Source organism: Macrosteles quadrilineatus, unplaced genomic scaffold (assembly GCF_028750875.1).
Source record: "Macrosteles quadrilineatus isolate MER2022 unplaced genomic scaffold, UCM_ALF_1.0 Scaffold_1__1_contigs__length_201487025, whole genome shotgun sequence".
In the NCBI taxonomy this organism is placed as follows: Eukaryota; Metazoa; Arthropoda; class Insecta; order Hemiptera; family Cicadellidae; genus Macrosteles; species Macrosteles quadrilineatus.
The window spans coordinates 28,583,647-28,599,989 of NW_026542594.1; the positions used below are offsets into that span (position 1 = coordinate 28,583,647).

General features: G+C 33.4%; 1 protein-coding gene across 2 annotated transcripts; it reads right to left on the reverse strand.

Annotated features, from left to right (window-relative positions):
* Positions 1–1,089: 1,089 nt before the first annotated feature.
* LOC129005797 (uncharacterized) lies at positions 1,090–3,696 on the reverse strand. Of its 2 annotated transcripts, none has more exons than XM_054434808.1 (3): positions 3,499–3,696; positions 2,430–3,131; positions 1,090–1,802 (listed from the first exon to the last, which is right to left on the reverse strand). In XM_054434808.1, exons 1-3 carry the CDS (start codon positions 3,596–3,598, stop codon positions 1,315–1,317), a joined length of 1,290 nt encoding a protein of 429 aa, XP_054290783.1. In that variant the 5' UTR covers positions 3,599–3,696; the 3' UTR covers positions 1,090–1,314. The 2 variants fall into 2 exon arrangements, with proteins under 2 accessions (XP_054290783.1, XP_054290787.1); XM_054434812.1 differs by having other exon boundaries at positions 3,503–3,587.
* Between the last annotated feature and the right edge of the window lie 12,647 nt (positions 3,697–16,343).

Below are 16,343 nucleotides of genomic sequence, written 5' to 3' on the forward strand. Positions count from 1 at the left end.
ATATTTTATTAAAAACATTGTTTTTATTTTTTTCTACAGTTACCTAACAATGTACATGTTCTCTCACTGATTTGAGAAAGCAAAGTGGCCAATTTGCTCATCAGTGAGACAATGTTAACATTGTCTCACTCTAATTACTTCGTCTCACTCCAGATTTGCAACGTGAAGGCACGAAATAGTGAGCGCGTAACATGTAGACAAGGTCGTATGCGCGCGAAATACGTTGGCAGCACTGGTTGTAAATCAGCTGGTCAGCTGTTGTACTGTAATGCTACTTTAACATTAATTGTCATAATTAAAGTTCACTTCTGTGTAAAAATATGTTACGTTTCTTTACCAATTTATTTGTTTTATGGTAACTTTAGGAAAAACTAATGTGCAACTCGAGTGCAAAGTGCAATTGCTCACTAGTTGCACAAATAACTATTTCATGCGTTACATTAAGTTTACATCTCAAATCCTTTAACTTATTCTATGATTGAAACTGTTGGCCACTACTAGGGTTGAGTTCATTGCATTGTGAAATACACGGAGGATACGCGTCCGGTAACCGGACGTAGATTAGGCGTCCGGCAGTGACGTCACCAGGTTGTGAGGGCCCGGAACGCCATTACCACAACGATACGTTGTACAGCCATCGGTGTTCGTAGTGTAGTGGACAGAGTCTCGGCTGATATGGAAGAAGTACCTGGTTTGAATCCCATTTGTAACTGTTACCTTTTGTAATAGATTTAGCTTTGAATGCCATTTCTTCTTAACTGTACATCTTTTGTTAGAATTTTTGGCATTTATAATTTTATTTTATGAACAGAATTTAACCATCATTCGATTTTTTCATTATCAGTAAGTTTGGTTGGTTTTAGGTTATGACATTAGCTGCCAGACGCCTAATCCACGTCCGGTTACCGGACACGTATCCTCTGCGTATTAAATAACAAACACAAACAGAAAATATTAATATAACGCAATCATCCACCAAGAGTATAAGTTTCATTTTGATAAAACTGTGGAACGTTTCAGTGTGTATGATAGAGTAATTCACACTTAATGGTCTAGTGTAGATTATATAAAAATAAATAAAACTATTCATACGGATTACGGATATAAACAATTTATTTCCAAATACTAGAGTTTTTTATTAACAAATAGCATCCCAAATACATGATCGTATAATGACAATAGATTTCATTATGAAAACTATAAATATATGGTAAATAAGACATTTAAGGTATCAACCCTTTTATAGTTCTGTATTTAAGCCCCTTTAATGTACCAAATACATGCTTGTTAACATCTTTCTTCAAAGAGATTAGTTTAAAAAAAGCGATTTGCGTAGGAAAAGATGCGGTTGAAATCATCATCAAAGTCACTCAAGAAAGATCCAAATCTAGGAGACCAATCCAGGGCCCGTACTCTTCTACCTCTTGGGGCGTCCCTGTCGTCCCTGAAGCACTTGGTCTCCACACGACGTCCCCGAGGTGAGCTCCATACAGTGCGAGTGCACTGTGAGCCATCCCTGCGGACATAGGTGTCAGTTGACTTATCCTCCCAGGCCACACTAGGGTCTGAAGACTTCTGGGACTTTGCCGCATTGGTAAAACTCTCATAGTTCGTGGTAGTCTGCCATGTTGACGAAGTGGAAGGAGTCACAGTGATCGGAACCTCTCGTACGTCTTTTGCAGTTTCAAGCTGGGAGTCCAAGCTTTCCAAAGTTGCAGAGTCTTTCAGCAGTTCCTTCACGCGAGCGATTTCACCTTCTGAGTAGTTCATCAAGGGATTATCTTCCGAGGTGATCGTCTCATCTGAAATAGAGTCATAATTTAACAAATGTTTGACTAATAATAATAATAAACAATAACGGCTTTAAACAAGCTAGGCTTACTACATACTTGGATGAAGTCCAAAATCTGAAATATTTAAAGCACAAATAACAGGAAGTCTTGGAAAACGATTACTGAACAAAATAACGTCTTCTGGTTGGGAAGATTAACAGGAGTTACTTATAGAACAAGTGCAGTGGCGTTTCCCCAAATTCCAAAAAAAAAAAAAAAACAGTATACAGTATATTTGGTTAGAATTTGTTAATGGATCCAGTAGTGAAATTTAGCTAAATCAATACAAAACTGTACGATCTATCGATCCAACGTTTTACCGGAACCAGCAAAGTAATTGATTGATTAATAATGAGTAGTAATCAGTTATGGAACGATTAACCTGCGACATCGCTGTCATGTTATACCAATAGATGTAACTGTCTACTAAACAAAGTAAGTCTAATAAGTAGTTGCAAAACAAAAACATATAAATAGTTTTGTCACATCATGTTAGTTTATTTAATAACTACTAAATTACTAAATTTAGCCTTAGTGTAACATCAATCTGTACCACAACTTCAAATGACGGGTATTATAGATAATCATTTAGCTTACCAGGTTTGTCACGGTCATCTTTGACTTTAATGATTAGTTCCATCTTTGGAATCCCCTCAGAAGAGCTGATGATAGATGATAAGTCAAATTCAGCCGTGATGTTGCCATTGTCAGATATTTTTTTCTTTGAGATAATATCGTTCAGGTTGATGACTGCGGTGCCAACCTCCTCGTAGTACGTCGAGTTAGCGTTCGCATCACCGGACGACGACATTTCAGCGTTAACTTTCGGTTGACTGTTTTGGTCCGGGGGAAGGATCACATACACTTTTGATTGCTGTCCATCCCCAACACTTTCATTGACTTCGTTTTCGCCATTTGAGCTGCCAATTAAAAATGACTTCTCTTCTCCAACGAAATCGCCGTTTTCTTTCTTGTTTAGAGTTATACGGATGGACTTGTCATTCTTTTTGGTATTCAAAACGTTACTCTCGTCCAGCTTAACAGATGATGTTTCAGTTTCGGGTTTAGAGTTGACAGTGATTTGAATTTCAGGATTTTTTACATCCTTTATAGACTCCAATAGCGAGCTTTCGAGCGCTGATCTAAGGCTCTCTTCGTCTTTCAAAACGTCGAGGTGTAATACCTTTGTGACTTTGTTTTCATCCATATTTAGGGTATCCTGGGTATTAGAAAAACCGTTCTTCTCTTTTTCTTCTTCAGAGGAACGGTCAATGATTTCTAGAGTCCAATCATTTTGTCCTTAAATCACAAGAACATTTATTAAGATTTGAATATTCTCATATTATAAATTATTTAATAACCAATCAACTACAAAATAAACACCACTAAGAATCAAGAACTGAGATATTCCATTTCGGTAACACCTTTTTGGGGGGTTTTGCTCGATAACAACGGTTCATAATATTTTGTCAAAGGTAAGAGTATATTTTGAAGAAACCTCTTTAAACGAAAAATGTAAGCTAAATTAATAACTGGTAATGAAACTACTTGATAATTGGAATGAAGACGAATTATTACTTAGATCTGACAAACACGAATGTTTATAAAGTAAGTTCCATTCTATGTTTCATATTTTCAATGTTCTTTCACATAACAGTTTACTTACCTACAGGATTTTGAGAGTTGTAATTCCTGATGTAATCTTTTTCATTGTTTTTAGGCTCGTTTCCTTCCAAGTTTTCCAGAAACCACAAAGGGTCGGACATAGCTCTCTAGGTTTTACACAAGTCAAGGAATGTTTATTGTTACTCACGCTACCAATATGCTGCGCGTTTATATTTGAACTGATCATATATTTCTAGAAACTGATCGACTATTACATCAGATAAAACTGAGTAGCTGATAAGTATATAATTTATGAACATTATCTCTAGGCAGGCATTGGGAAATCGATTAACATGTTTGCTGAGTCAAAACTAAGACTTTAGAGTAAAAATATACAAATATATTTGCAAATTGCAATACGTTTGTGATAGGCAGTTTGGGACAAATAGCAATGATGCAATGATAATTTGGTCCATCCTGATTTAGATAGGGAATTTTAAATATAAAAATGACTGTTCATATGGCCAAGGTAAAAATAATAATAAATCAAAAACCAGTACTTAAGAAGATCAGAGTGTGCAACTTAAAGGAAAGTCCATTTGCTCGTCATTGTAGGAAGTCCATACTTTGTTAAATAACTTTAAATATGGTCTTGTCTTACCGTTACTACTATTCTTTATTGAAAGCAGGCCAATCGTAATTTTAACGCATTCTAATCAGTTTATGACAACTTACAATCAGCATTGTCCCGTTGAAATTGTCAATTAAACCCAAACACTAAATAAATATTGTTTTTAAAGAAACTTGCTTTTACATCAGAGCAATTCTTATAGCTATGTTTTCACTATAGTATTAAAACAACGGATTCATAAACTACATTGCGTAATTGCATAATGTAGCACTTCATAGATAGAGAACCTTGAGCTGTCCGTTCAGTTCAGGTTTAGCAAATTTCAATATTTATTGTATAGAAGTTCTTGCTGTATAGTTGTCGACTTAATAGATAGAGAACATTGAGCTGTCTGCTCAGTTCACGTTTGGCAAATTCCAATATTTATATATCTGTAATATAACTGTGTATAGAAGCTCTCGCTGTATAGTTGTCGACTTAATAGATAGAGAACATTGAGCTGTCTGCTCAGTTCACGTTTGGCAAATTCCAATATTTATATAATATAACCGTGTACAGAAGTTCTCGCTGTATAGTTGTCGACTTCATAGATAGAGAACCTTGAGTTGTCTGTTCAGTTCACGTTTGGCCTCTTAATTCATTCTACGTCAAAACAAAGAGAATTGTATGCCAAATCAGCTAGAACAGTAGAGCATTGAGATTATTATCTTACATACACTATCAATTTGTAAGGTTTAAATTACAATAGTACTTTGCACTATCTTTAAATTAATACATACAACATATTTAATTTAATTTAAACGTATTTTAAATAATGATTTCTAAATATATAAATAAGCTGAGCCACCAAAATATTTTTGTAAATGCCATTAACATATATAATCAATACACAAAATACATGGGCGTCGACTTTCTTGGAAAATTCGAAGAAATGGAAGGGGTTGTAAAGACAAGGCTAATTATTAAGATCAGATAGTAATAAATAACTGTACATTTAGAAATTAGTTCCTTAAATCATTGTGCATTGGTAATTATGACTTACTAGCAGAGTACCCGTCCTTCGTATTGGGTTGGCATATACATATAAAATGCTTATTGCAGTTATACTCAAGCCTTGCGTTTGCAATGAGGTGGGACACAGTTTGATAAAATTTGCTTCTTTAAATTTACAGTATTATATAGTATTACACATCTACCATAGCCATAATGTTCTACCACTTCACCTAAACAATTGATAAAAATAAATCAAAAATTCGCAAAAAAATCACAAATTATTCATGAAATTAAAAACAGAAATATAACTAAACAATCCTACTTTGACAGTTAGTTCTCATTGCGTATCACAGTTTTTTTCTGCTTAGTTCAAATTAGCTGTTTTCATAAATGCAAAAAAATATAGTGCTGCACCCTGTTGGTAAATATTATAACTTTTTAATGCTTTGCAAACCGTAGAACCAACTTTTTTAGTTGAAACAGCTGACTAAATTATTTAATTCCCTTTAAATATGAATACTCATAAGGTTAACATGGACAACTACACAGCCACTGGGGCGGAGCCCGAAAGGATTTTTAAGATAAGAATATGCCTATATGTTAATCGGGAATGTGAGCTATCATCATGCCAAATTGCAGCCCAATCCGTCCAGTAGTTAATGCGTGATTGAACTTCAAAAAAAAAAAAAAAAAAAAAAAAAAAAAAAAAAAAAAAAAAAAAAACAAACAAACAAACACACAAACTTTCACATTTATAATTTTAGTAAGATAACTCTAGCACCCAAACTGTAGATCAATCGTGTTTATTATGAAATCTTACAGGTTCTCGATTAATTTTATATGAAGAATTTTCTTCTGTAGATAAGCTGAGTTATCCTTCCTTTATATTGGAAAAACTAAGAACCTTAGATAAAATACAATGGCATCATGCTTTAACGCATTCTTACAGTATGCATACCAAAAAATATAAACAAAAATGACCAATTGCTCAAAAAATAAACCAACAAAACAATGTCAACAATCCAACAACTTCTTTGTCGACAAATAAGTTATGGTTATAAGTTATTATCATAGTGCCCTTACATATCACCACTCTAGCTAAAACAGATATAAAAACAATTCGCCAATGCTTCTAACTTAACTAAATGGTGTAATCCATGGCATAATTAAAAATCAGATACGTAATAATATAAAGGTTTGTTTAAATAATAATGTTGGGATTAAACTTGAATTGGATTATCATTTGGAGCGATAAAAGACAGTGTGATTACTGCTTTCTGAAATTAAATTCAGGCAAATTAATTAACAAACATAATCTGGAATCACGCTTGGTCGCAGATTCTAATCAAATTACATTTTGATTATACAATGGAAACTATTATTACTATCATACAGAGAACAGTTCATCGGTCTTTGGCCGTAGTTAATCCAATATGTTATTTGAATAAGAGATGAACTCGGCTGTAAATTATTTAAATAGTTGTACTCGATTTTATAAACATCACTTTGGCAATTTACTTTTAAAAGAGCTAGTACAATTATTTTCAGAGATAGTGATATGCATAGGTTTGTTCCATACACTTTTAATATACTTGGGGAGTTCTTGATGTATAATAATTCTTAACCAACTCCAGTGGAATCGTATTTATCTGTCTAATTACCATTGTAAACGTTACTAAAGGTTGCCAGTTTGATGCTGAGAAATGTTTGTACCATATTGTACAGTTGAAACAGCTAATAAAATTCTTCAATTCATTTGAAATATGAACTAGAGGACATATGCTGCTCTGCAGCGTTAAAATAAATAAAATATCCGAGAAATAATCAAATTTATGATTTTTAATTGAGTATTACAGTACCTTGAGCTTGACTGATTCAAACGATCAATAGCTCAAAATAAAGCCTCTAATTTACTGCTTATTTTGAGTAAAAAAAATATAAAAAAACATGAACAATACTGGAGTTATTGATTTTAAATCATAGAAAACACTGATGAAAAACAATGTTCAAGTTGGTTAATTACCTTGCGTTTGCTTGAAACTCGTGCGATTTGAATAACTAATAGCTAATAACATTTTCACACAAATAAATGAACTACAATAGTTTTCTTTTTCTCCATATGAATAACGTGGGGATTTGAAACGTACAGGTTTTAGGAATTTCCTCTGCAACCTTTAATTTTACTAGAACGATTTAATGTACACAATTATTTGTTTTTTAAACTCTAACCGAGTCTGTAATGGAAATTTCCATATTTAAAGGTTAAAAGTTTGAACAAAAAATTGAAGATTTATAAATAAATTAATACCCCTTTCGTACGGTCCGATCTCGCTTTTTCGCCAACTCATTCAAGCTTATCCCGCCCTACAACAATAAGCCACATTTAACACCCTTTTCTTTATTTCTCAAATAACAGTTCTTAATTTCTTTATTGACGAGAGTAAGCTTAAAGTAATTTAGCGCATGTTGTAAAGTTAGGTGTGTTAAGAAAAAATGATTTGGCCTTAGATGCAGACATTTCCAGATGTGTGTTGTTTTTTACTTAGGAGCAACCTCGAGGACACATTACTCGGTAAATTATAGTTCTACACAATTATAGTTAGTTTCAAGTGTCTTTACGACTGTTACTTGGCCCAACAAAGTAATTAATTCCTACATAATGTAAAGTATTTTACCTGCCATGGAATCAATTTATTTTTTTACACTACTAAAAGCGAAATACTGAACTTTTTTCTCTGCTGTAATAAGTAAATATTAAAAATAATTTTAATTATTTATTTTAGCTATGTACTTTAAATTTTAATTCAACTGAAAATAATCATCATTTTTTGGTAATTCATTTTTGTGCTTTGATATTTTCCATCTAAATATTATGTAAGAAAAATGGGTGCATCAAGTATATTTTTTAATACGATATGCTTTATGGTTTTATATGATTGAAGATTATTTTGACCTATAGGAAAAAAAGTGTGTTGCTAGACCGACGTAGTTCTTAGTGGTAAAAGTTATTCAGTATATTTAAAACAATGTTTTAAATTTCACATTTTTAATATTTTATTATTAATAAATTAAATTCAATGACAGTATCCGGTGCATTACACAGTACAATAACACGGTGTTGTATTTACCGCGAATAGCCGACTATGTAGGCCTACTGTACAACACACTGAGTGTTGTGTATCGTTGCGTATAGCTTACTTTACATCTAGACCGCCTTATCAACTTATCAACCGGCCTCACACCTGCAGAACTGTCAACTCAGGCTCAAACAAACACTTCCTTTCTACATTGGCAATTTCTACACGTTCACTACCGAAACTCGCCACTATTCCAAGAAACCCCTTACACTAACATCAAATCTAGAACCCAAAGTCAGTTCGAGATCGTGCAGTATTTGCGATGGACCTAGCCCTGGTAAGACGCTTTGTCGCTCTACTACATTTCTTGGGCAGGATTATGAGGATTATTATCGTGTTGATTTTGATGTATTTTGTGGCAATGTGGCTGGAAGTCAATCTGGATATCAAGGAATGCATCAACTACTCGAGGCAGGAGATGGAAGTATACGAATGTATTTTGTGTAGAAAAAGAATGCTCAGCTTCAATTAGGTAAATGCTCATAGTTTTTATACCTGCACAATGCTAAACTACGGAATAACTTTCTATTTTACCCCAAAGTAACGTGCTTCATCAACCATATAGAGGGCACAGTGCACACCTTGAATTGATGGCATAGGTCAATTTACCGTTTATCCGTGAATACAAGTGGGATATTATTATCATTAGATTTGTTATACTGATATTTATCGATTATTTAGTAAAATATCATTATTAACACCTAATATTAACGTATTTGAACTCACTTTATGCTCGTGTAATATAATCAGTTATATTCCTCTAAGTTTAAACACAAGTGTTAGCAATTTTTGGACTGAAAGAATTGTAATTGTGAACTGTCTTGTTTTGTATACTCAGTTTTTATTAAAGTCACATTAACATAGGAAAAGCTAAAAACATAATGCAGCTTAGTGGTGAAAACCACAGCAGAAGACGGAATAGCAACTATTGAGACTAGCGAATTGGTAGATTTATGAAGATTAGTAAAACTAACTTAATACCTTTTCACATAAATACAATACAGTAGTGTATTGTTTGTGTAGAAAACTAACGTTATGCATAAAATTCGATGTAATACTACTACAGATAAACAAGCAAGAATAATTATTGACATTGCTATAATTTAGCTTAACCGTTTTATTTTAAAAGTTCCTGTCAAGATTGTAGCCAAAATGCACGTTTAAAACATTTCTAGTGATCTCATACCAAGCGAGCTATGTACTTTAAAGTGGCTTTTCTTTTTACACTTATTAAAAAAAACTACTTTAAGACATATATCGGAGAATATATCCTTGTGCAGACCTTTAAGTCAGGTGTTATTAACAAATTATTTAATAATTTGTCGTCAGTTAGCCAGAAAGAGTAGTTAGTATCAATTTAATTTTTAAATAAGTCAAATATTTCATTTTAAAAGAATGTTTCCTTGCATATGGAAGAAATAACTAAAACGAGCGCATGTTGTAAAGAAAGGTGTGTTATGTAATTTAATTTAAACAAAACTTAGCTTATTAGCTGTGTGTATATGTGTGTAGACTGTTACGAAGGAGATGCATTACTCACTAAACATGCACATTCGTTAATTTTCTTTTTCTTTAATAGCATTACCTGGCATTTACTAACCTTGATCGAAAACAAAAAAATAGACACAATGGCTTAAACATTAGTCGAATCTCACTTCATAGAAATAGCACTTTAATATAAATTTTCCAAACCAAGTATTTGTAAGCTAAATAATAACGTGATGGGGTAAAAATATTTATGAAAATAATAGGTCCTGGTGTTTTTAGGTAAAATGGTTAAAAACTGTCATATATGAAGGTTTGCTGTATGTTTTTGTATGATGCAGATGGTCTTGCATTTGAGCCATTGATGTTGACGACAAAAATTAAAATAAATATTTACCCCTTATTTATCTAAACTATTCAAAGTGACATTGAATGTATGATTCATGTTTGATTCAATGTATGATTCATGTTTGAAGTATGATGCAGATGGTCTTGCATTTGAGCCATTGATGTTAAATATGTTAAAATAAATATTTACCCCTTATTTATCTAAACTATTCAAAGTGACATTGAATGTATGATTCATGTATGATTCAATGTATGATTCATGTTTGAAGTATGATGCAGATGGTCTTGCATTTGAGCCATTGATGTTGACGACAAAAATTAAAATAAATATTTACCCCTTATTTATCTAAACTATTCAAAGTGACCCTTTAGCTTTTCAATAACCTTTAAAATGGGTAAACGTTGGAAGTACGATCAGTTTTGATGAGCTGCAATAACTTTTAAACTGGAACTCTAACAGCATTGGTGGTTGTATCATATTGTTTAGAGTTTCAAGTTTCATGGCATGCTTAGTTTTAATCAAAACCATTCAAAATCTTTCTTGGGAAAATGCAACTTTCTGATATTTTATGGGGTTTTGATAGGAAATTCATCATTAATAACCATAGTAAAAACTCATATTTCCATCCAAAACCTTTACACTAAGGTTTTGACGTAAACAATACTTTCTTCTAGTATTACTATGTAGGGTGGAGAAAGTAAAATAATCTTAAGTAAAAATACTCCCACCACTGCAAATCTGCATACTAAGCAAAGTCACTTTTCATTTACCTGGTTGGATTAAAAAAATATTCCCTAATAATTTTCAGACTTTTTTATAGGTTTGCTGCTGCAGGGAAGGTAATAACGAGGCGACTTTTTACTGTCTTTGGCTTTGTATGAAATGGCCTGTGTATGAGAGTACTCCTCCAACCTAATGTTTAGCCTGATGTTGCTTGGATAGGCAATGAATCTGACACATTTAAGGAAATTTTAATAATCCAATCAGGAAATAGGAATTCACTTCGTCTGCAGGTTTGTTGCGGTGGAGGTACTTATTGGAATGTTTAAAGATTAGTATGAAAAGAACAAAATTTCAAAATTTACTCAAAATATATTCTAAACAATTAAAATACACCAGTATATTTATCCTCTATCTATATAAATAGCATAAGATTTTCAAATTTATGTTTTTTTCCTCCGTAATTATCAGGCGAACAACATCACTGACATTTACTCAATTATTTTTTCTTCTAAGCTTAAACAAATTTTTGTGTTATACAAGAATAATTATATTTTAAGATCCACACAATTTATTGTTTGGAAAGAAATTGGAAATTTCTTGTTTAAAAAATGTGGAAGCTCAAATTTACTCCATAAAAACCCCCCGTTCCCATTGTTCGATTATGCTGGCTCACAAACTTCTTCAAATACGAGGTAGGTCTACACGTTTCTACCGATTGTCAACAAATATAAACTCAATATTCATATTTTGAAGGGATGGTGTTTTTGCCTCTGTTGAGACCAAAATGAAAAAGTAAATGAGTCTCGGGTCCAGGTCTTACAATGTGACCTACGATAATAGGTAATTCCCTTTATGGGAAATCCGCTAAAACGGCAAAAAATTAGTGACAGAAAGTCACTTTAAATATATTTTTGTTGGAAATTATTAACAGCACAAAGTTTGTGAAACGTACACCTTTTAAATAAGTAAATGAGTATTTTAGTTAACTCCACTTTCACTAGAATATATTTCTTCTACTTTTACTATTGTTTGTAATAATCAAAGTATTTATAATGACATAATTACAACAATTACCTACACATCCGAGGTAGCAGATAAAAAAAGTTGGGTATGTTTCGGTGAAGAGGGTAGGAAATGGTGTTTTTGACCAACAGATGCAGATGGCGTACGAGGTAAGGACATTTTAGCGTAGTTCTTGCAACCCATGTTTTTTGAACACTGACAATAGTTTGATCTGGTACGCACTACACGTAGCTTCCTTCACCCTTCACGTCCAGACCTTATCAGCATGGCTCGAACCTTAAACAACGTCAAATGTGGCTTGTTTCCCCGTTTCAAGAATCATTTCCTTGCAAATTTGACATTTTCTCACTATGTTTGTATCAAAACCCACCACCATTCGAAGAAAATACCTACCACCACCTTGATTCCTTGCGATGGATGGTATGGCTTGAGAAGAAGGGGTTTTACCTTAAAAATGTCTCTAGGAAACTTAATCAAGACGTGAAAGAGCTCGCGTAGAACTACTAGTAGGCGGGAACGGAATATACCAGCTGTTCCAGGTGATGGAGGTGTACGAGTGTGTGTGCAAAAGGAAGCTCCATTGTAGATTATGCGACTTTTGTGCATTTGAAAAACGCTGTGTGATCTTGATTTATATAGTCAGATGGTATAGTTATCACTTTATGACTGTATGATATTACCTAAAAGAACAACCCTGTTACAATTAAAAAAGGGCTTTAAGGGGTGAATCTCATACATGTGATACGGTACTAGATTAAATATTTTTACAGTACAACTTTTACTAGTGATGATGACATTTGGATGGGGGTGGGGGGTTTACAATTGACATTTTATACACCTCAGAAGCTGTTAAATTAAGCAATTGTATTTAAATTGACCGGAAATCTAACAATAGTATAGACGTTATTTTCTTTCTGTTCTCGTTTGCTCAGTTTTATTCACGTTATTCTGGACGTCTACGACAGAGTTTGCTTTGATAATACAATAAGCTGCAGATTATGTGGCTTAGTGGTAAGAAACGACTAGAGTAGGCGTAGGCGGAACAACGACGGCTTGAAATCCTTGCAGGAACGAGCGGTGTAAGCGAGATTAGTGAATAACTAACTTCAAATCTTCTCATATTCGTTTACAACCCAAACGCACCCCTGCACCCCTGCCACAACAAACCTGCAGACCAAACGAATTTCCATTTGCCTGATTTTATTTACACTAAAATATCCCCTCCAAAATGTCAGATGTATGCATAAACCAAAATTAAAAAATACACTATTATTATACTTACCAGTCTCATTCACCCCTAAAAGAAAGTAAAAAATGTATGTACTTTGGTTTGGCCGAGCCCAACGGATGGATTGTGAAACTCAGGCTGTTTTGGTAGCTGAGTGCTCGCACTCAAGTCTAGAGGTATAAGGTTCAAAACTAAGTGGAGTCATTTCTGGACCCAAGTGACATTTTTGTCACTGATCTATTAAGTTGATGCTACCTTACACAAGATCAACGTCAGATAGCTAAGCCAGGGTTTATACTATCGCCTTAAAAAACGTAGCAAATGTCATTGAATCACAAATAAGCGCGGTTAAGGCTGTAAAACAAATATAAACACATAAATCGGACAACGCTCATATCTTTATTCACCACAAGTCTCTACATTTTCCGTCGATATCCCTAGCCTGGTTTGGAGGGCAGTCTAAGTAAGGGTTGTCAATAACCTGTCGCGTTCCATATCCCGACTGGACAGAAGGGGTGGCGTCACTGACCTCCTGGATGTTGGTGTTGGCAGCGATGAGCTGAGCTATCATCCCCTGGACCTCCGGCACTTGCATGAGCCAGCTCCAGTTTTGTGGATCCGCGAATATCGCAGAAGCGTCCTCTGGAGAGAATGAGGACTGGGTGTCCTCAGTGTCCAAAGAACCTGTGTCCACAGTGACCTCTTGTGAACTCTCGTCCTCTTGCCCATGGACGCAGCTGACGAAGAGGGCGGTGACGGCGAGCAGCCCTACAATAGACACTACGGCAGCCATTCTCGGAGAGAAAACTAACATAAAATCCTCGAAAAGCGATGCAGCTTTATACTCTAGAGGGAGACGAGTGACGAATTGTTTTTGACAGCATGGTAATTTACAATGTCTTGTGTAAGCACGTACCTGAAATGTTTAACAAAACGTTCTTGACTTATTTAGAATGATCGCATGTTTATTTAATACCATCTATAAAATCGTATGTAATAAATGAAAAAAAAGTTTGCTTGATTTTCATTGCCTCTGTTGATTCGCTTATTACGCGCATCAATCGCACTTGCTTAGTTAACATTACATTAAATTTTCGTTTTTTTGGAATTTCGGTATACTTATTATTTAGGTTTGAAATATGAAGGTTCATTAGTTTTAATAATAATTTTACCAAAGGGCTGCACCCTATGAATAAAGTTTCAATGTTATTCTTACGGACATACAATTTTAGCTATTTGTTTTATACCACCTGTTTGAAATTCTTATTCATACCATCTGTTTCAAGATATGTTTTTTTGATAAAGATGCGAATTTTTAGGTAGATCAGGTTAGTAAAACAATACATTTTTTATGCATTTTATGGTTGGATTTTGTACTACCATTACTTCTATTTAGCACTACAGATAATTTTTTGTTAATTATAATTTAACTAGGGTTTTTTACGCCACACGCCACATAATTCAAATTTATGTTTTCGAATTTTTTGAAGTTTTCTTTTTGAATTCTTTCACATATAGATTTTGGATTTATACTTAATAAAAAAAGTACCACCAGATTTTTGGACACTGCAATTCCCACGACTTGTTATGGACTTTTTTGGTGGCAGAATAATGTTGGCGTAATGGAATAATGGCAGGGTAATGTTCTTCCAAGTGTCGAATATTTTGATGCCTTAAAGGTAGCTCAACATAGTAGCAAGTACGAGACACATTAGTTGTTGACTGTTTTGAACAACTTTGAAAGACTCGGATTATGGACTCACACTCAAACAGTATACAATTATGCCACTACCAATGACTAAAAGCAATAGCCTTCAACATATGGGCCAACATGTATATTAAATACATTGTCTGACTTGTATGGCTTTTGGTATAAAGTGTCCCAGAGCAATGTTTGTGATCAATGGAGTGCCTTAAAATAGAAAGGTAAAGCGTGTTTATGTTTGTACATAGGAAATAAAATAGTGCTTTCAAAATACATTCATTTCGGAAAACGGTTGTTGACAGCGGCAACATTCCAATTTACAAAGTGCAAGAACAAGAATGCCATGTAATTGGAGTTTTATTTATATTATCCGTTAGTAATCCCAATTTGTACAGCATATTTTTTTGTATTCATAAGTTTACCCGAGTGTAGAGTGGCCAAAGAAAGAACAATCCTCTTCATAATTTTGCTAAAGTAAATTTAATTTTGCTAAAGGTTACTGAGTTTAAAAAACTTGCAAATAGACATCATTTTGTTCATTTTTGAAATGTAGGACTTTATTACTATGGAAATCACTTCAACGCTGACGTTGTCCAATCGCATATCTATATACAAAAAAATCAGATGTATTTGGTATTAACATTATTTATAACAATGCCTTATTATTAGAGGTAAAAGATACCTAAAACTGAAACATGTTCTGTTCCAGTTGAAACCACCGATAATGGAAAATCTCCTTCTCAAATGGAAGGCGAGCAGACACACGAGACAAGACAAATGAGACGGATCTTCTGTTTTGATTATTTTCTACAATCAATGAAAAAACAAACATTTTGTTATTGAGCCCGGTTGCGTACAAAAACTAGATGGTTAAAATGTTAATGTGCAATGATTATTCTGAATAGCAAATAATCACTAACGTTATATGAATTTTTAACGGTTGTACAACAAGAAATGAGTAATATCATATTAAAATACATAGATGAAATATGTAATAAAAAGGATATTCTCTTCCCATAAGATTATTCAATTTATGATAAGGCCTAAGCTTTTACGATGGTATTAACAAATTGATTATTGCACTTTTCAAAATATCTAAAACGAATAGGAAATTCAAAAGTTTATGTACAATTTAGTAACAAACATAAAATATTAATAGTAATATATTTTGAAATATACAACTATAAAGTTAGTGGATCTATATAGATGTATAATTTTTAAACACCTTTACATCAACAGGTTTATAAATTTGAAAGCCTTGTAACCAACCTTAGATAAGAAGACAGTTAACTAGCGGTTTAAGATTTCGAAACTGAACCATTCAAGATCGCTGACAACACAATGAGTCAATAGCAAGTTAATTTAGCATCAGCGAGTTTTGAAGTCAATTAGTGATTTAATAATGCTGACATCATTGAGAGTGACATTTTAAATCCATAGAATAATCAATTCAGCTTTTAAATTGACGATTTCTTTACATTTAATTGTTACATTATGGGTGAGTCAAAAATGAACATTTTTATCAACCTTATTATACGTTTGTATGTTTAATTTACACGAAAATGAATTATACAGTTCAGTTATTAACCATATTCGGAGGAAAAATTCATTAGGTTAATATATATATATAGC

Bases quoted from the DNA above. Each gene is read 5' to 3' on its own strand.
- LOC129005797 (XM_054434808.1), bottom strand. From the start codon at position 3,598: ATGTCCGACCCTTTGTGGTTTCTGGAAAACTTGGAAGGAAACGAGCCT. The intron at 3,132-3,498 runs GTAAGTAAACTG...TTGTGATTTAAG, and splicing joins CAACTCTCAAAATCCTGTAG to GACAAAATGATTGGACTCTA. The intron at 1,803-2,429 runs GTAAGCTAAATG...ACTCTATTTCAG, and splicing joins AGATGACCGTGACAAACCTG to ATGAGACGATCACCTCGGAA.